This window comes from Podarcis cretensis, assembly GCF_951804945.1.
Source record: "Podarcis cretensis genome assembly, chromosome: 4".
NCBI classification, from domain to species: domain Eukaryota; kingdom Metazoa; phylum Chordata; class Lepidosauria; order Squamata; family Lacertidae; genus Podarcis; species Podarcis cretensis.
The window spans coordinates 34,433,163-34,453,185 of record NC_137173.1 but is presented as its reverse complement, the minus strand read 5'-3'; the positions used below and the strand labels follow the sequence as shown (position 1 = coordinate 34,453,185).

The following is a 20,023-nucleotide window of genomic DNA, read 5'->3' as shown; positions in this document are numbered from 1 at the left end:
AGGTGCGAGGAAGCGTCCCCCCCTCGACTACATATCCCAGAATGCACTGCTCCAGGCGCTGAGGGAAAGCTAGGCGAGCCCCGGCCTTCCTCGATTGCTGGGAGTTGTAGTCTCCGAAGGGCTTGGGCGGCGAAGTGGAGGCAGCCGCGTCGGGAAGTGGAGCTGGCGAGGGGCGACAAGTGTCATGGACAAGCTGAAGCGGGTTCTCAACGGGAAGGACGCCGAGGAGCCGGGGCCACTGGCGGAGGTAAACCCCGGGGGGGGGGGCGGAGTGTGGGGTGAAGGAGGCTCTTTCCTTGGCTTTGTCGCCCGGTCTGCCTCAGCAGCTTCCCAGTTCCTTCTCCGCACCCCTAAGGCGCTTAGCCCCCCCTCACCAATTTCAGGGGAGCAGCTGAGGCCGTCGTTGTTGCTTGGCCTTTTTGGGGCCCTTCCATCCCTCTCCTCCCCGCACCTTTCCTCAGCTACCTGCTATTTCCCTCCCCCACCCCATAAAGGAAGGGCGCCTATAACCTCCCCCCGTGCCAGGGGGGCTTTCTGAGCCTTCAACTGCGCCGTGAGAGACCCTTCCTAGCGCCCAGCTCTCTCTCCCCTCTCTTGGCCAAAGTGCGTGTTGATGCTGCTCGTTTAATTGCTGCCTTCCTGCCCGCCCAGGTGTTTGGGATCTGACGTCACAAGCTCCAGGAAAAAAAACCCCACGACCCAAGCTCTCATCCTGTGTACAATGTACACGCTCAGTACTGCTCAAAGCTCTCTTCGCCCCACTTCATTTGACCCAAGGAAAAAAAAATGCTGTCTCCCCTTTTGGTACTTAGCTGTTGCTGAACTGAACTCGAACCCACACCTTGCTTGTAATTCAGCAGGTGCTGAAAAGGCACGCAGAGTCCACCCAGGTTAGGGCGGTTCTAGAGAAATTAATTTGGGGTTTATGCATCCGACCAAAGAGTCGTAAATTGGTTTCGCGGGTTTGTCTTTCAACAGATCACTTGGCTTAAATGCATTTCTTTCGACATACTGAAGGAAGAGTGAAAAATACAGAACAGACTGAATGGCTGCTTATCATGACAGCTATATATTTACTCTAGTATCACACCCAGTGTGCCTCTGAATACCAGTTGCTAGAGAGCAGGAGCTGAAGAGTGCTAGTGTGTTAATATTGCACATCTGGTTGGCCACTGTGAGAACATGATCCTAGGCTACGGAAGGGCACTTCTTGTACTGTATGCTTTTGTGCTCAAGGGACAAAGGCCAAAGGGAAGCTGTGTCATAATTGTTTACATACTATAGGCACCCTGGGTAGAACTTGCAAAACGTAAGGAGATGGAAAGCGAAACATCACTGTCTCAAGGTGTATCTTTGTGATTGTTTGGTATGTTCTAAAACTTAGCCTGCAAGCTTTAGTTGACCACTTAATGCAGATTAAATCAATACAGATTGGTGAAGTCCATAAGTAAAACCTGTTTTGGTTTTGCTGTGTAACTGTGATAGGGGGCTAGAAAGAAAAAACTATGGACAGCATTTTCTTCCAGCAAAGGTGCCATTTCTTGCATAAATGGAAGTGCATTCTGCTAGCACAAAGTCAGCTCAGAATGCAACCCTTGGCATCAACTGGTTCCCCAAAGTAATTCAACACAATAAATGTAGGCTTAATTGGGTGGGGGGGGGCTTTTAAAATGGTGGAATGAGCGGTGAAAAATTATTGGATCCTCTGTGGTTTTTATCCTTGCCGCTACTTGTGCTTTTTACTCTAGCTTGGCAGATGTAGCATGATATTCTATTCCCAGTTTAACAGGACTAATCTTGCTGTAGGGAGATAGGATAGGCATATTTCTTGTGTGCCCTGTTTGTTTGGTAAACAGCTTGATGAGTACTTACCGTATTTTTTGCACCATAACACTCACTTTTTTCCTCCTAGAAAGTAAGGGCAAATGTCTGTGCGTGTTATGGAGGGAATGCCTACAGGTGGCATTCCTACGGATTTTCCTCCTCTAAAAACTACGTGCGTGTAATGGTCGGGTGCGTGTTATAGAGCGAAAAATACGGGTAATTACCTTTTTTTTTGTCGGTGTTAGAGCATATCAAGAGTAAGGGAGTCTTTTAAAATTCAAAGTGACTTTAAAAGTAATGTAAATGGTTAGAAAAGTTGGGTAGTTGTACTGCATTTTATTTTATTTTTAAAGGGCATTGCATAAGTGCTTCAGGAGATCAGTAATACAAAGTTCACAAGATGAGGCTTATCATGTTTGTTTGTGGAGAGAGTTGTCATTATCACTAGTGATATACCTATGACACTTGCACAACCACAGTGCTATGCTGTAGTTTCAGCAGCAAGGAGTTCACCTCTGAATGCCCTTGTTAATAAACACATCTGGGCTGGGAAAACACAACATCCCTGCAGGAAACCAGCAACCTTGAAGTTTGCATCTGGAAGTATCTAAGTTAACATTGATGTAGTCTGGCTGCTAAGAGATTTTGCTCCATATCAGGTAGTCCTGGGTTTTCATCTCTGCTCTGCCATGAACTCACCAAGTAGCCTTAGGCAAGCCCTTTGCTCAGCCTCAGTCCTCATCTCCGTTTGCAATCTGATGGATAATAACACTCATGTAACTTACAGGGTTTTTGTAAGGATTGCAACTAGATAACTGAAGCTCTTTGAACACTTGAAAATGCTCTAGACATGTTGGGTATGATAATCTTTATTTATGTCCCAGGATGATCTTAGTTTAAATTTAGTTTGCTTTTTCCATCAATTTATTACCAAAATACAATAATTTTGAACAAAATAATTTGTTGCAAAATATACAAATAAATACAAATACAACAAAATATTTTGGAAACATAGGATCAGTTCCATTCTACTTGATAGCATGCTTTAAATTCTGCTTGCTTATCATTCTGTGCCTCCCCCACCTTTTTTTTTTTTTTTTTGCATTTTTCTTCTATGGTATAAATTAATTCTTTTAGCCAGGATCCAAAGAACTACTCCACTAGTTAGGCATTCCAATGAGGCTTTTGATGCCCAGATGTGAAATCACTTGTGAAATTAACAGCCCATCCAATGCTGCGTTAAATATGGCCAAACTATTTTTCATTTCATTTCATTTTTTAAAAAAAGGTAATTCAAAGTGTCTGGTGAGAGTGATCACTTTGGATGTGCCTAAAATGCTTTTGATCTCAGGTTTTTGTTTCCATGTTTTAGCTGCTTGGATTTCAGACAACTGCATATTAATTGGCTGATGTTATATAGATTAAAAAACTAAATGGTTTTGCTATTCTTGGATTTTATAACAATGACTAAAATGATCCAAATCTGCTTTTATTACAGGAATGCCCTTGCTTACAAAATATTTATACTCCGATAGCTGATAGAAACTTTATAGTATTTTCAAAACTATACCATGTCATAAGAAAGAATTAGTAGAGTAGAATCAGACATACGGTAATACAACTATCTGAATACATTTGTTATAAAAGTTGGATTTTTTTCTAGTATTTTTTTTAAAATGGAATCCTCTTTGGAGAAACTTGGCACGAAACTTTGACTATGCGAAACAGTTGAAATGGATTCAATACACTCTTTGTTTTTAATATTAGAATAGAAATAATGCTAATGGCCAGGGAAATGTAGCTGCTTTCTGTGAACATGTGAAAGGAATAAGCTCAAAGTTTCCTTGAGTGATGATTAATAGAAGCTGTTGTCGAAGAAGAAGAAAATTGAATATTGCCTTATATTAACATTGAGGAAATGATAGCTGTTCATAGAACAAATAAGACGAGGCACTTTTCACAAAGATGTTAGAAGCATGTTTTTAAGTTTTCTTGTGTAGTGAAGCTGCTGGAAGGAAATGAAAGCAACTGGCTGTATATTGATGCATGCCTTTTTAAAACCTTGGCACTACAATTTTAATAAGACTCTCTCTTAAAAAAAAATTATTTCCAGGTGATTGATGCATCTTCCTTAAGCTGGAGTACGAGACTGAAAGGCTTTATAGCTTGTTTTGCTATTGGCGTTCTGTGTTCCATTCTGGTAAGAGCTTTCCTTCCCCACCTCATCACCTTTTGTTGGATAAAGTTTGGATTTCTTGTATAATATCTTCCACAGTGCAAGGCAACCATTTCCCCCCCAGCTGCTCAGTATTGCACTCAGCTCCATCATTGCTAAAGGAATATAAAAGTTTTGACTCCATGAAGAGTAATCACGGTGACTGATCTATCCCCTTTTATTTTCACATCAGTTGAGTGCAATCTTTTACATGCTTGCTGTGGAAAAAGTCCTACTGTAGATTAGTAGGGTTTACTCCAATGTAAATGTTCACGGGTGACACCAATTTTGTGCGGGCATACTTCCTCTTCTTTCTCCTGCAACCCCTATGAGTTGTCCAAATTTTCTCTGGAGGGTTGAAGGACCTTCTGAGGAGGATTTTAGGGGTGCAAAAGAGGGAGAAAAGCAAAGGGAAGTCCTACAAGTTGTACAAGCAGAAATCCATTCTGCATCATTAGATGCCAGCTTGTAAATTTTGCAACCTAAATGTACCGTATTTTTTGTCCCATAGGGCGCACCGGCCCATAGGACGCACCTAGTTTTTTTTTGGGGGGGGGGGAATAAAGGGGAAAAAATTTCCTTTATTTCCCCCCCAAAACCAGGTCGGGGAATCCAAACCAGGTCGGGGAACAGCGGAAGGGCGGCGCTGCGCCTCCCCGTTGTCCCCCGAGTGCGCTTCTCCCCAGCGCCAGCCTCCAAACCAGGTCGGGGAACAGCGGGATGGCGGCGCTCCACCTCCCCGCTGTCCCCCGAGCTTGTGGGCTGCAGGCTGCTGCCCGCAAGCCTTGCGAGCCCGCGGGAACTCCTGCCGGGCTTGCAAGGCTTGTGGATAGCTTCCTGAAGCCTGGAGAGCGAGAGGGGTCGGTGTGCACCGACCCCTCTCGCTCTCCAGGCTTCCGCGAAAGCCTGCATTCGCCCCATAGGATGCACACACATTTCCCCTTCATTTTTTAGGGGGAAAAGTGCGGCCTATAGGGCGAAAAATACGGTAATTTGATGTGGAATATTGTTTGCAAGTTTTCTGCAGTGTCATGAGAAGCTTGTTGTTCAGAGAGAAAATACAGCCCAAACCATCATAAATTCTAAGACTGGAAAGACTAATAGCAATAATCTCTCTAATATCCTTTGTGTAAATTTGACGTGTTTGATGCTTTAGTGATACTTTCAAGCAACCGACAATAAGCCAGTGATTTGATCTTTTTCATTCATACTTGGGATATCAAATCCTTCTTGATGGGCAAGTCATAAACTTGTATTCAGTCATCGCCTTGGCTAACACACCTAACCTTCATGATACTGGGTACATGCAGCCTGCACTTCTTGTTTTCCCAGTGTGGTGAGCCTGGCTTACTTAAGTGTTCAGAATACCAAGGACAGACTGATTGAATGCTGATTCAGTTGATTGTCTTGCTCCCCACTATTGCAGGATACTAAAAATATACACAAAACAGTTACACATATATATAGATGTGCATATATAAGTGTGTATACACAGTTTAAAACAACAGCACATACATCTGATCAATACAAAGCCACTACAGAAAGCAACTTGGGATCATGTTGCATGACTCCCAGCTTGATGAAATCTAAAATTGAAATATTATTGCTTTTAGATGAAATATTAAGAGGATTTTTCATGAAAGTAAAATAATAGTAACATATGCTATTTTTAAAATAGGCTTTGACAAAAGAAAACTTAAGGCAACACATTTTATGTGATGATGAATGAGAGCAATCAAAATACGTATTTTCTCTACAGATAATTGTTTTTACAGACTTTTTTTCCTTACAGTGACGGTGTATGTTCCTTCTTTTGTCTGTCTTTCCAGGGTACTTGTCTGCTATGGGTTCCCAGGAAAGGGCTAATCTTGTTTGCAGTATTTTACACACTGGGGAATGTCGCGTCTCTTGGAAGGTAATCTTCTTTTCCTTGAATTAGTAGGCTTGCTCAGAATATCAAATAGGTGAATGAACTAAGCACTTCATTCTTGAAATATATAATCTTTCTCCATTTTACCATCAAAATATTTTACAATCGAAATATTTTGATTGTATCCCTCTCAACTCTTATTCCCTGTCTCATGTTTATGATTGGGGTTCAGCGAAACAGTTTAACTCTGTTGGCATGACTTCTGTATTGCTTTTAATACTATATGATTTTACTACTTGTTTTCCAATAGCGTGTTCACTAATTTTCTCTTATGAGTTATACTATGTGATTATAGTATCTTTGAGGTTAAAGTATGGTCTGTTTATGATTCCTACAATGCAGTAATGGTAGCAGTTTACGCTTGTATAATGTGCATTTGTGTGTTTTGCTCTTAGCAGATGGGTTAAATAATTTTTTCTTATAGCACTGTCTTTCTTATGGGCCCGATGAATCAGTTGAAAAGAATGTTTGAACCCACTCGTTTGATAGCTACATCTGTTATGCTTGTAAGTAACAAAACTTTTCTGTTTTAACTTGTATTTGAATTGAGAAGGCTATCGGTGTTAATGCTTTTTTTAAGGGAATTTGCTAAATTTTAAAATACAAGCAAAAGTAGCACATAAAAGTACCTTGTGGTAAAATATCAGTAGTCGGAAAACAAGTCAGAAAACAAGTGATGCAAAACAAAGGGGCAGAATTTCCAGCATGTGTTTCTTGTAAAATAATAATAAAAAATTGTAAGTTCAAGTCTCATGAACCGAAGGAGCAGTTAAGGGAGGTGTGGGGAACCTCAAGCCCTCTCTACCTGGCCCTCACAAGTCTCCCTAGGCCACCCCCCCCCCAAAAAAAAAATTGCATTACAAATGTTTCTGTCTTGAACTCTGGTAATGTCTCATGGTCACCTGGCTGGATGATGGTGTGTGACTGTGTGTGGAAACTAGCCTACTGTAGAAAGCTAACATTTATATTGAATATTCCATTCATTTTTGCCTCTGGGCTCACACACCACAGGCTACATGGTCTTGGATTGAAGAAGGTTCCCCATGGTTTGTTAACTGTGCTAGGATTGTTCTGTTGGTTCTTCTTAATATAGCTTACGTTGTAATGGGCATGTGGGCCTTTTGTAGCGCTTTATTATGTGCATTTATTTATAGGAAGGCTAATAAATAAATGATTTGTATTCCCGTATGTCCCCAGCACCTTGTACCTGGAGGGCTATTGTGCCTGTGTATCTAATGATCCCATTTAGCTGTCATGGCAAATGTGTATCTTTAGACTGCTCCTTCGGAACTGGACTGATGTTTCTTAGTTACGACTGCTACTATGTTTGAGATGGGGGCTTTGTCTTTTTTTTTATTTGTGCTGGGATAATATACTGGAAATAGTTTGACAAATATATTGGACATATTCTTAGGGCTTTTATTGACCTCTGATTCATTGCAACTATATAGTGTGGGGGTGTCCTTATTGGTGCATAACCTGCTAATTAAGTGGAGTATTTAATTAGGAAGTTCTGTACCAAAAAAGACACCCCAACCTGATACACTTGGGGTGTCCTTATTGGTATATTGCTGAAACCAGGTCCTTTCTTCATGAGGTAGGGGCAAAAGTGTTGCCATAATTCCCTGGAAAATCCAAAATGCATAGGTCACTCATCTATTGCTGATCCTTGGGTTACTTTAAATTAGCTGTAGTGTACTTCAGTACTATGGGACGCGGGTGGCGCTGTGGGTAAAACCTCAGTGCCTAGGGCTTGCCGATCACATGGTCAGCGGTTTGAATCCCCGCAGCAGGGTGAGCTCCCGTCGTTCGGTCCCAGCTCCTGCCCACCTAGCAGTTCGAAAGCACCCTTAAGTGCAAGTAGATAAATAGGTACCGCGTTATAGCGGGAAGGTAAACAGCGTTTCCGTGTGCTGCGCTGGTGCTGGCTCGCCAGCTGCAGCTTCGTCACGCTGGCCATGTGACCCGGAAGTGTCTCTGGACAGCGCTGGCCCCCGGCCTCTTAAGTGAGATGGGCGCACAACCCTAGAGTCGGACACGACTGGCCCGTACGGACAGGGGTACCTTTACCTTTTACTTCAGTACTATTGGGTCAGATGTTCAGACTGACAGTGCAATCCTATTCATGTCTGCTCAAAAGTAAGTTTCACTTCAGTTCAGTGGGACTGTTGCTAATAATTAACTCAGTATAAGGCCTTCCAGTATTTGTGTTCTCCAGGTGACTGATAAACATAAAAAGATAAAATACAGTATGATAAAATAACAATAACATAAAACATGCAGTCTGACAATTTCTAGCACAGAGATGAATTAAACCAGACGATTAAAAAGAAGAAAAATATTCCCACTTAAGTATGCTTAGGATTGCAGCCTGGCACTGTAGTCCAGTGCTAAAAAACCCAAAAAACCCTGTTCATCTTCAGTTACAGTTTTAATGTTTTGCTTATTTTAAGATTGTTTCTCCTCTCTTTTAGTTATGCCTCATATTAACTCTTTGCGCAGCTTTTTGGGTAAGTACTTGAATCTCCGATGTAACTATGCATATAAATTTAATGACATTTTCTTTGCTTGATTTATGATGATTTCTTCCTCTTTCAGTGGCACAATAAGGGACTTGCCCTCATCTTCTGCATTTTGCAGTTCTTCGCCTTAGCATGGTAAGTAATGCACCCCCTTTATGTCTTTTGGATTGTGAGCTTACAGGCAGGAACTGTCTTCATTTAGTGTGTGTGTGTGTATATAATATTTTAAAATTATACTCGTCTATCACTCCAACATTGTGAAGGCAGCCTGAGCTGTTGGTGAGCACACTGACTGAACGGAGATTTGAAAACTGGCCCTTGCAGGAATCCACCTCAGAGCCTGGATGGGTCACCTGAGTGGGCGGAGGAGAACAGCAGAGGAAGGCTCCACCTTCCTGCTGGGGTGGTGGTGGCTTCTTCTCCCTCCTTGTCTTTCTCCCTGGCACTGTGGGAGGCTTCTTTGGCAGGTCTAATGAAACAGAGGCATGGTGAGGTTGTCCTGAGCAGAAATTGAGGCAGGCAGGGGGAAATGTGGTCCTGGGGAGGGAAAAACTGAAATAAAGAGGGGTGGGGGGATGCTGAGCACACTGAGTAGAACTGGCTATCCCCTAGTTTTAATATATGTACAGTGCTTTGAAAATTTTAGGTGCTTTAGAGATCGATATTATTATTATTATTATTGTTATTATTATTATTATTTTAGATTTATTAATAGCAATAGGTTTGTGTATATGTATAACAGGAGAGGTTTCTTTCCTCACCCTCTCTGTCACATATCTTTATAAAAAGACTGCAATAATGGAGCCCAATGTCCATAAATACACCGCCTCCTAAAAATTTTTCAACCAATTGCCGTTGGGGATTCCATTTGGACAGGAAGTTTCTTATGAAAGTCTAGTTAGTTACCTTAAAGCAAGAGTCACCAAGGCCCGGCTGAACTATTGTCAACTTCTGTTGATCTTCCACATTTGGCCACTTTCCTCTTTCACAAGTGGTCTCCATGTGCGCAGATGTTGCTAACAATGAGAAAATGAGCTTATATTCTACCTTTCTCCCGGAAGGAGACTCTACTTCATGTGGAAATGATGGGAGAGGTGATGGAAACTGATCCTGACATGGATAGTTGGAAAACTAAACTGGAAAGCAAATGCTAGTTTTAATTTGTCAGTCACTTATCAAGCCACAATATGTGGTAGACTACCCTTGGCTTGGGTCATGTGTTATGCAGACTTGCCATTGACACTCTGTGGGGGAGTGTGTGTGTGTATGCACCTGTTCTTCCTAATACATGTGTTTGTTTTCTCTCTCTTCTAGGTACAGCATTTCCTTCATACCATATGCAAGGTAATCTTGACTTCCATTTGATTCAGGAGCTACCCAGGTCAAAAAACATAAAAGGGGAATTTCTTTTGTGATGTGGATGGCTGGAAAAATTGATCTCCCTTTAATGCATTCTTCTCTGTATTCTCGAGATTACTTGCTTGGTGGAATGATTGAATAGAGGAGGTGAAATATTTCACTCGTAGGGTTGAAATAGCGCTGCGTGATTGAAAATATAGAAAGCTCAGCACTCTTGTGAAATGTGTTTTATGATTAATAAATCACAAACAAATATTTATTATTTAGATTGTTTATATAGTGCCATTACTGTACTTGAGAAAGTACAAGAGGGTAGGCTCCTGCCCTGAGGGCTTAAAATATATAATTTGATATAAAGAGACAACAGAGGAAGTGGAGGCAGGAGCAAATAAGGAAAGAATGTGAGGTTATTTCAGATACATATTTCACTTTGGTTACAGTAAAGTTTAGGGGCTAAGGAGTGGAACCAAGTTTTCATGGGAAATGTTGGTTTTGTGGGAACAGAGAGTAGCAGCATTATATATTTTTGTTTGTGGCAAAACTACCCATAGATCTGTGTTGAAAGTCTTTGTAACAATTTGCAGACAGGTGGCGGTTTGAATCCCCGAGACGGGGTAAGCTCCCGTTGCTCGGTCCCTGCTCCTGCCAACCTAGCAGTTCGAAAGCACGAAGTGCAAGTAGATAAATAGGTACCGCTCCGGCGGGAAGGTAAACGGCGTTTCCGTGCGCTGCTCTGGTTCGCCAGAAGCAGCTTAGTCATGCTGGCCACATGACCCGGAAGCTGTATGCCGGCTCCCTCGGCCAGTAAAGTGAGATGAGCGCCGCAACCCCAGAGTCGGTCATGACTGGACCTAATGGTCAGGGGTCCCTTTACCTTTAGTGGTCCCGCACAACCCTGAGTTTCAGCTGGCCCATACCAGGGGCCGAGCCCTGTAGTGCAGTAGGCCCTGTCCTGTGGAACTCCTTGCCAGTAGAGGTTCAACAGGAGTTGTCACTGCTGGTTTTCAGACATCTTCTAAAAAACATTATTCAGGTCGGCCCTTCAACCTTGAGATTCTTTGCTAACCAGCTTTTTCCCCACCCAAGTTACATAGGTCCACCTTTATTTTTTGAAAACATTTTTATTTGATTTTACAAATATAACACTATAACAACCCAAATGCATATCCATATGTAGAGATTACTCTGAATCTTGAGACTTCCCCACCTCTAACCCCACCATGGGTCCTATTCCCAACATTTAGAACTGCATATTATTTCATAGTCTATATTTTGCATCACTCCATATTGTCCATAGTGTTTGTTACCTTACAAGTGAGATTAAAACCCTGCTAATGTTTTCATCTGGGACGCAGGTGGCGCTGTGGGTTAAAGCCTCAGCGCCTAGGGCTTGCCGATCGAAAGGTCGGCGGTTCGAATCCCTGCAGCGGGGTGCGCTCCCGCTGCTCGGTCCCAGCGCCTGCCAACCTAGCAGTTCGAAAGCACCTCCGGGTGCAAGTAGATAAATAGGGACCGCTTACCAGCGGGAAGGTAAACGGCGTTTCCGTGTGCGGCTCTGGCTCGCCAGAGCAGCGATGTCACGCTGGCCACGTGACCCGGAAGTGTCTCCGGACAGCGCTGGCCCCTGGCCTCTTGAGTGAGATGGGCGCACAACCCCAGAGTCTGTCAAGACTGGCCCGTACGGGCAGGGGTACCTTTACCTTTACCTTTTAGCTATGTTATTTTATTGCAAGAAAAAACAAAGTCTGGTGGTGCTTTAAAGATTTAAGGTTTTTTATTATGGCATATGCTTCATCGGATGAAATGTGATCCTCACTTGTACATAGGCTTGGATGCCACAGAATTGTTGCTGAGTCCCTGCAGGCCACCCAAAACCTGTATACAGTGGTAACTTGGTTCTCAAACTTAATCCGTTCTGGGAGTCCGTTTGACTCCCAAAACTGTTCAAAAACTAAGGTGCAGCTTCCAATTGGGTGGGTGCAGGACCTTCCTGCACCCAATCGGAAGCTGCATCAGACATTCAGCTTCTGAAAAATGTTTGCAAACTGGAACACTTGCTTCCAGGTTTGCGGCATTCAGGAGCCGATTTGTTTGACAACTAAGCTGTTTGGGAACCAAGGTACCACTGTATTGGCAGATAGCACCATATACAGTGAGTGGGTTAACCACCACTGCTGAAAAGGGAAAAGATTAATGTAGAAGGTAGGGTTAAATGGCAGTGGAATGTAAAAGGTAAAAATGCATTATGAGACAGTTGAATTAGAGCTTGTGTATGCAATTTGACCCTTCACAGCAGCAGTGATTGGTGATAACAAAAAACACCTTAGCATTGTTGAGTGAAGTGGCCATATAATTAGAGCAGAACATTTGCAAAATGAGCATGGTGACCCTTCATACCTATAGTGGGACAGGAAACCATTGTCTCTATTCAGACTCGGATTAATAGAATTGAACTGCTTGAGAAGTTGCAATTCGGTAGAGAGGATGGCTTCTGTCCCACTACAGGTGTTACTTTACCCAGCAGTGCTAAGATGATTCTGTTTGTCAAAAATCACTGCTGCTGTGAAGGGTCATTGCTTATACATTTTAAATATTTGTGCAGCTTATTCAAATACTTATGGGGACAGTGTATTTGTTTTTATTTTTGCAGGGATGCTGTGAAGAAGTGTGTCACTGTGTGTATCACATAACAGAGACTCAAGCGACTTGGTAAGTATTGCGGGGGGAAATATTGTGGTAAAATAGTTATATCCCCAGCTCCTTCTTTTTAATGCAGTAATCTCTGACTATTCTCTTAAGTAGCATACCTAAACATTGCTAGCTTTTTATTTTATTTTATTTGAAAATGTGTATTTAAATCTAGATTTTCAAGATAGCTTACAAAAGAGACCCATAAAACAAATATAAACTGTCCTGTACACTGAGGACTCAACTACATTTGTAAAGCGTTTTATACATGTTATAACACTGTGACACCAGATGGCGCTGTGGAGGCCCATTTTTCGCCAACGGGATTTTCCTGTACAGTGGTGCCCCGCAAGACGAATGCCTCGCAAGACAGAAAACCCGCTAGACGAAAGGGTTTTCCATTTTGGAGGTGCTTCGCAAAACAAATTTCCTATGGGCTTGCTTCGCAAGACGAAAATGTCTTGCGAGTTCCTGCGGGGTTTTTTTCCTCCCCCCCCCTTTTGCTAAGCCACTAAGCCGCTTAACAGCTGATCCGCTAAGCCGCTTAACAGCTGATCCGCTAAGCCGCTTAACTGCTGATCCGCTAAGCCGCTTAACAGCTGATCCGCTAAGCCGCTTATCAGCTGATCCGCTAAGCCGCTAAGCCGCTTAACAGCTGATCCGCTAAGCCGCTTATCAGCTGATCCGCTAAGCCCCTGAGCCGCTAATAGCGCTAATCCGTTAATCCGCTAATGGGCTTGCTTTGCAAGACGAAAAAACCGCAAGACGAAGAGACTCACGGAACGGATTCTTTTCGTCTTACGAGGCACCACTGTATGAAGCTTACAATGCACTTAACTGAATCTCTTCTTTGCTATGTGTAGATTCAGCCTATTAGTACTTGAGCTCCAGTGTTAAACAGTCTAACTCATTGGAGCTTGTTTCTGGATAAAGTGAGGCAGCTTAATGATTATCTGTATTTGCTGAGAGGTCCCAAATTTTTGCTCTTTGCTGATGTCACACTGTAAAAAGAGAAATTAATTGTGAGATGGTCTTTTAGGTGCCCATATTGGGTTGTATTCTACACTGCTGTTCCACTTGTACAACTTGAGCAATGGAACTTCCCCCTTCTCTCTTCTGCAGCCCACTGTACACCTTCAAAATCTGCTCCAGAAGTTGGGGGAGTGGGGGGCGTGTCTTATTACCCATTATTATGAGTAGGCATATATTTTGTCAATTTTAAAAGGCTTTTCTACATATTCGCTCCAGTCTGGAGATGTGCATAAACAGAACCCACAGTTTTGCTGGGACTGCAGATAAAGTCTGGTCTGTGATGTAGAGGAGGCATAAGCACTTCTCTCTGTGTGCAGAAGCCTCTGTATACCTATAAAGCAGGGGTCAGCAAACTTTTTCAGCAGGGAGTCGGTCCACTGTCCCTCAGACCTTGTGAGGGGGCCGGACTATATTTTGGAAAAAAATGAACAAATTCCTATGCCCCACAAATAACCCAGAGATGCGTTTTAAATAAAAGCACACATTCTGCTCATGTAAAAACACCTGGCAGGCCCCACAAATAACCCAGAGATACATTTTAAATAAAAAGACATATTCTACTCATGTAAAAACGTGCTCATTCCCGGATTTAGAAGGCAATTGGGCTTGATCCGGCCCCCAAGCCTTAGTTTGCCTACCCATGCTATAAAGTGTCTTACTGTAATTTGACTTGTGCTTTGGGAAAGGAAAACAATATACAACCTGACTGATGTAAAGTTGTAAATGTTGTAAAGGCTTTTGACTGAGAGCTGTCATCCTTATTTCAAAATATAATTCATTGCTTTTGTGCAGGCCAGCAAGATAAGCACCATCTCATTACACTGAAATGTGACCTTGAGGACTAGAAGGTTTTCACAGTCGTATGGCATTTGCATCTGAACACACCTTCCTAGGGGCAAGGCTATTAATCTTGCTAAGTGAACCTGTGAATCACTGGACAAAGCTACAAAGTATTCTCCCAAGGGTAATGAGTTTTGTGATAAGAAGCCCAAAGAGCAACAAAACATTCCTTTCACTCGCTTAGCTAAGCCGTTGTGTGCGTTTGGTGCAATATTGTCAACTTCAGATATTGCTGTTTTGCTGGTGAAAATGATATTATGGTAATTGCAAAGTAGGTGGGATTTAAATTTACTAGTCACACATTCTTAATTTACAGGGTCCAAAGAACAGCTTACACATTGGCTACTGTGGCCTTATAGCAAAGAGATTGATTTTCAGAGTTTATTTCTGGGTCCCAAAGTACTTTTTGGCTCCTACAATCGTATAAGGGAACTTAGAGGAGCTGTCTTCTAATTGAACAGCAAGCATGATTCCTTATTGTAATATAACCGAGACATTGATTCATTGTCCAACCAGCAACAGAAGCAGCATGAGCAAATATACTAGTGGGAATCATGAAAGCAAGCAAGTGCCCTTCCATTTCTGCAAGCAGTTTACTGCCTACTTTTTATGGTCTCTGAAGTAACATCAAGACCTCTGCCTTAGTGCTAACATTGCCTCATGAATTATTTGCCACTCTTGCTGCTTCGGTTTTGCTAGATTCCCACCCACATCCATCTAAAATATGGCTTTGTACAGCTCTCCCAACTGTGGAGAGGAGGAAAATCTTGTATTTTTCAAACTCCCTTTCCCCTATTTAATCTTGCTGTTTTGATTTCTGTTTACATTGTCTGCCTAGCTGATGATTGCTTTCAGTTGGAGGGACTTGTGTTCATGACACTCTGGCTTCCTAATAGGACATGATCATGTAATGATTGGAGCAAACACCTAAACATTGGAAATCTTTGCTGCATTCCACTTCTTGAACTGGTGTCATTAGATTTTTTTGTCTCCATGTAAGAAGGAATGAAGGGTATTCTCCCCTCCAAAGAAATACTGTACAGTTATTCGAGAGTAATTTGTCCTTTTTTAATGCTATCCTAAAGCTTGTGTCTTAGAATTGTCAATAGAGCATTCTGGGAAACCTTGAAGCTGCAGGTGTTTGTTTGCAAAAGAAAAAAGCCACTGAACAAAATCTTTGCTGTAGTGGCTTTTGGGACTGACCATCTTAATCTAGTATACCTCCTATTCTGCTTTCTCCCATCATTGGGCAGAGACTAGCACTTGTGTATCTGAGCACAGAAATTTCCTTGAACAACTCTGGAGTACCAGAATTCACCCTAATCTTGTCTAAAACTTTCTCTATAGCTTTTTCATAGGATATTATTGACTATTTATAACCTGGGTTTTTAGGAAGCTTAGTTGTACTGTGCAGCTCTGCCAAGCAAGCACATTTAGAGATTTGCAAAATTAGGTATTTATGAGGATTTTATAAATTTTTTTAAGATTCTAGAACTGCAGCTCTGATGTCAGTAAGCTATAAAAATGAAAGTCTGTGAAATTTCTTGGTTTGAGTAGTCTACCAATTTACAGTGCGCAAGTGGAAAATTGCAGCCTTGATTTATTAGTCATATAGGCATAGGGCGAAAAGGCACAGGGTTGCCAGTCATACCCTAAGACAGCTATTGTTGCACAGAAGGCAGAATTTCATCTGGTGTGGCTTTTCTCATCACATCATTACAGTAAGCTAAGAGCCAGGTAGAATTTTCTTAAAAGGGACAGGGATCCTTCAGCATCTGGGCTTTGTAGCTCAGTACTGGAGAAATACTTGCACAGGGAAGTCATTGCTGAGAAGTGGCAGGGGACAACTCTGTCCTTCATCTACTTTTCTCAGAGTTTGGGGGGTCTGGTTTTTCTGTACAGGGGAGTCATAAATCCTATTGGGTCTTTTTAAAATACCAGCTCTGATCTTCTTACCAGCGTTTTTAGGCTGGAGACAGACAGTAGGTCTGTTCCTCCTCCTCCCCAAAGTGTAGAAGGCAATGTGCACATCACAAGCTGGAACCTTTGTTTCACATTTTCCCCATGGTCGCCTCTGGTAAAATGGTGCTTTTGCATTCTTTAAAATTCTCAAAACTTCCTTGATTTAGAGGGTCTTCACCCCCAATTGCAGATGCTGCACAATGGTAATGTAGGTTTTTGTCCGGATGTTAAGTGCGATGCTAGTGTACTGCTGGAACTCACAAATCTTAAAAGAAGAACTTGAGCAGTTTTGTCAAGTTTCCTTGCTGTAATAATAGGTTTACTTTATCGGGAGAAAGTTCATTTTTTCAGGAATCCATTTATTAAATTTGGATTATTAGTGCACTCGGTTTCAGTATGGAAAGGGGTAGGATCAGTAGTTGTGTGTTTAGCACATTGAGAGACATAAGCCCTCAATGCTGCATCTCTTCTAAAGCAGCTCCTCTTAAAATATTGCAATGTTTAATTATGGAATGCATTTCAGATATTCGTACTGATACTTTCTAGTTGCAATTTTTCTATTTAAAATCTGTCTTTGAGTACCTTTCTAATATTGACACTGCTGCTGCATTTATATTAAAGATTGGGGTTTTTATTCAAATGTTAAAATCAATGTTGTGATTTGAATATTTGTCATGATTTGAATATCTTTTTTAAACTAATTCAGTCCAATTTTAAGTCACTTGATAACATTGGACGTAGTTAAAAATATTCAAATCATGACATTGATTTTTATTTACTGGGACCTTTGCTAAATGTGGATTATGGTGGTAAGACATAGCTGTCACTATCTTTGTACATTTTTATTTCCCAGGAACTTAAAATCATCTGTATACTGAATTTTAAATTTCTGCTATAGTTACCCTTTGTGTTCTGGCATAAAGCATTTTTTCACATTATGGAAATGATTTCGTTCCATATTCTTCTTGTCCCTAGATGTATATGGTCACTTTCTCAAATTAATCAGTAGCTTGTTCACACTTATTACAACACTATTTTAGATGAACCCAGTCTTGGCCTTAATTACAAATATGTCAGTGTCATAGCTTAAGGCCTTTCAGCTACTAAATATAAGGTGGCTTCTTTAAGATGTACTTTTTTGGAAAACAAAAAAGTGCCTACTTGCACCATGCAATATGACTGCATTAATGGAGACTTTTGTAATAAGGTTTTGATTTTTTAAAAAGCTTGAATGGATGTTCCATTTTTGTACACTTTTCTTGTTGGCTTTTGTATTGTACCTTTTGTATATGCTGGTCTTTTTTTCTGCCTTAAGAAAAGAACTACTACTTTGTACTACTCTTACTGCACTATCTCTTCTGTAATAAAGCTGGTTTCTCAACACATGTGTACATCATTTTTCAATAAAGTTAGCACTGCAAAACATTTTAAGAAAGCTGAAATTTGATAGTGTTGGCCACATACCATAATGGGAACAGGAAATTGCTTACAGTCTTTTACAGTTCACTTTAAGTGTGCAGCCCCAGATAAGGATGAGTTACCAATCTCTGGGGCATGGGTGACCAGCAAAAGTGCCCTATCAGAAGATATCAGAGATTGAGCTGGTGAACACTACTACTACTACTACTAATATAAATAAATATTTATTATTATTATTATTTATACCCTGCCCATCTGGTTGGGTTTTCTCAGCCACTCTGGGTGGCTTACAGCAAATCTAAACAAAATAAAAAAATTCCTTCCAGTAGCACCTTAAAGACCAACTAAGTTAGTTCTTGGTATGAGCTTTCGTGTGCATGCACACGAAAGCTCATACCAAGAACTAACTTAGTTGGTCTTTAAGGTGCTACTGGAAGGAATTTTTTTATTTTGTTTTGACTATGGCAGACCAACACGGCTACCTATCTGTAACAGCAAATCTAAAAACATAATAAAAACATCAAGTGTTAAAAACCTCCCGATACAGGGCAACCTTCAGATGTCTTCTAAAGGTTGTGTCATTCTTTATCTCCTTGACATCTGAAAGGAGGGTGCCACTACCGAGAAGGCCCTCTGCCAGATTAGGAGGTCCTTCAGATATTTGGGTCCAAGTTGTCCATGGGCAACCACCACAGCGCTCTCAGCAAAAAAGTAACATGTTGCTGGTAACCTTTGAGCAGTCTGGCCACTGTATTCTGCACTAATTGTGCCTTCCACACCAGATCCAAGGACAGCCTTACATATGAAAGGTTCTTAATGAACATGGAATGGAAGATAATGTTTGCTTGCTTTCTTATCATTATTTCATGAAGCTTTTGATGTTTGTTTGGTTGTGGGTGGTGTGGTTTTTTTTGGGGGGGGGGTTTAATTTTTGTTGGAAGCTTCCCAGCGTGGGTGAGGCAGCCAAGGCAGTTGATCGGGGTATAAGAAATGAATTATTACTAGTTCAAATGGCAGAAAGGTAAGAGAGTCCTGGCTGAAACCTTAGAGACTCACTTCCAGTCAGTGAAGTAGAGGCATGCCGATCTTGATGGACCAGTGGTCTGACTTGGTAAAAAAACAGCTTATTTGGGGCTAAGGTAAAGGTAAAGGGACCCCTGACCATTAGGCCCAGTCGTGACCGACTCTGGGGTTGCGGCGCTCATCTCGCTTTATTGGCCGAGGGAGCCGACATGTGGTCATGTGGCCAGCATGACTAAGCCGCTTCTGGAGAACCAGAGCAGCGCACGGAAACGCCGTTTACCTTCCCGTTTATCTACTTGCACTTTGACGTGCTTTCGAACTGCTAGGTTGGCAGGAGCAGGGACCGAGCAATGGGAGCTCACCCCGTCGCGGGGATTCGAACCACCGACCTTCTGATCGGCAAGTCCTAGGCTCTGTGGTTTAACCCACAGTGCCACCCGCGTCCCTTTGCCACCCGCGTCCCTTTATTTTGGGTTATCACATGGTAAATGAGTGAACTTGTGTAATGTCAGAATAGTGCACCTTTGGCATAAACATGCAGGAGTGGGACATCTTATCGTCTGACATGCATAGAATGAAACCATAAATGTTGCACAGCAAGTCAGATTGCCATAGTGCAACACCAATAATTTGCATCCCTGTCTTTGCAATGCATTTGCCAAACTATTTGCCATTAATACTGTAAATCCAAAGCATGGTGACATTTGATTTTAAAGAATATTACAAACAGGTACAGGCAACGGTCATCACTAATGAATGCTTAATACATTAACATTGCTTGTGCAGGTTTACCAGTGTGCATGTTTGCCTAGACATTGCTTGAGATTATTTCTTGACTTACTGATTTGCTGATTAAGCTCAGTCTAAAACTCCCCCTTTAGCTAATACCTGCTCACATCATACAAGGTTGGGGGGAAGATGGAAAGGTCTTTCCCCCTCCTTGTCTGATATTTGATAGCTGTTTTTTCCTACAGACTTTTGTACTGCATGTAAAAAAAGAGGAGACATTCTTGATCAAATGAAATCTGCAAGAAACAAGCTCATTCTTTCCATCTCCCAGACGTCCTGTTTGAATGCCATCCCTTCCCTGTACGTTCAGTTCCAGAAGCCTGGGGAAACCAAATACCCACCCAGCCATGACATACAATGCCAAGTCATAATTACGAAGGACAAAAAGACAGCTGCTTTGCTGGTGTTTTTAATCAGGGT

General features: G+C 41.8%; 1 protein-coding gene across 1 annotated transcript; it reads left to right on the top strand.

Annotated features, from left to right (window-relative positions):
• SFT2D2 (SFT2 domain containing 2) lies at positions 1 to 17,753 on the top strand. The gene is made up of 9 exons (XM_079974609.1): positions 1 to 247; positions 3,938 to 4,024; positions 5,869 to 5,954; positions 6,394 to 6,475; positions 8,444 to 8,479; positions 8,568 to 8,626; positions 9,806 to 9,835; positions 12,501 to 12,559; positions 14,363 to 17,753. Exons 1-8 carry the CDS (start codon positions 185 to 187, stop codon positions 12,538 to 12,540), a joined length of 483 nt encoding a protein of 160 aa, XP_079830735.1. The 5' UTR covers positions 1 to 184; the 3' UTR covers positions 12,541 to 12,559; positions 14,363 to 17,753.
• Positions 17,754 to 20,023: the final 2,270 nt, after the last annotated feature.

Coding starts and splice junctions, on each gene's coding strand:
- SFT2D2 (XM_079974609.1), top strand. CDS start 185: ATGGACAAGCTGAAGCGGGTTCTCAACGGGAAGGACGCCGAGGAGCCG. Junction 4,025..5,868: donor GCGTTCTGTGTTCCATTCTG/GTAAGAGCTTTC, acceptor CTGTCTTTCCAG/GGTACTTGTCTGCTATGGGT. Junction 9,836..12,500: donor TCCTTCATACCATATGCAAG/GTAATCTTGACT, acceptor TTATTTTTGCAG/GGATGCTGTGAAGAAGTGTG.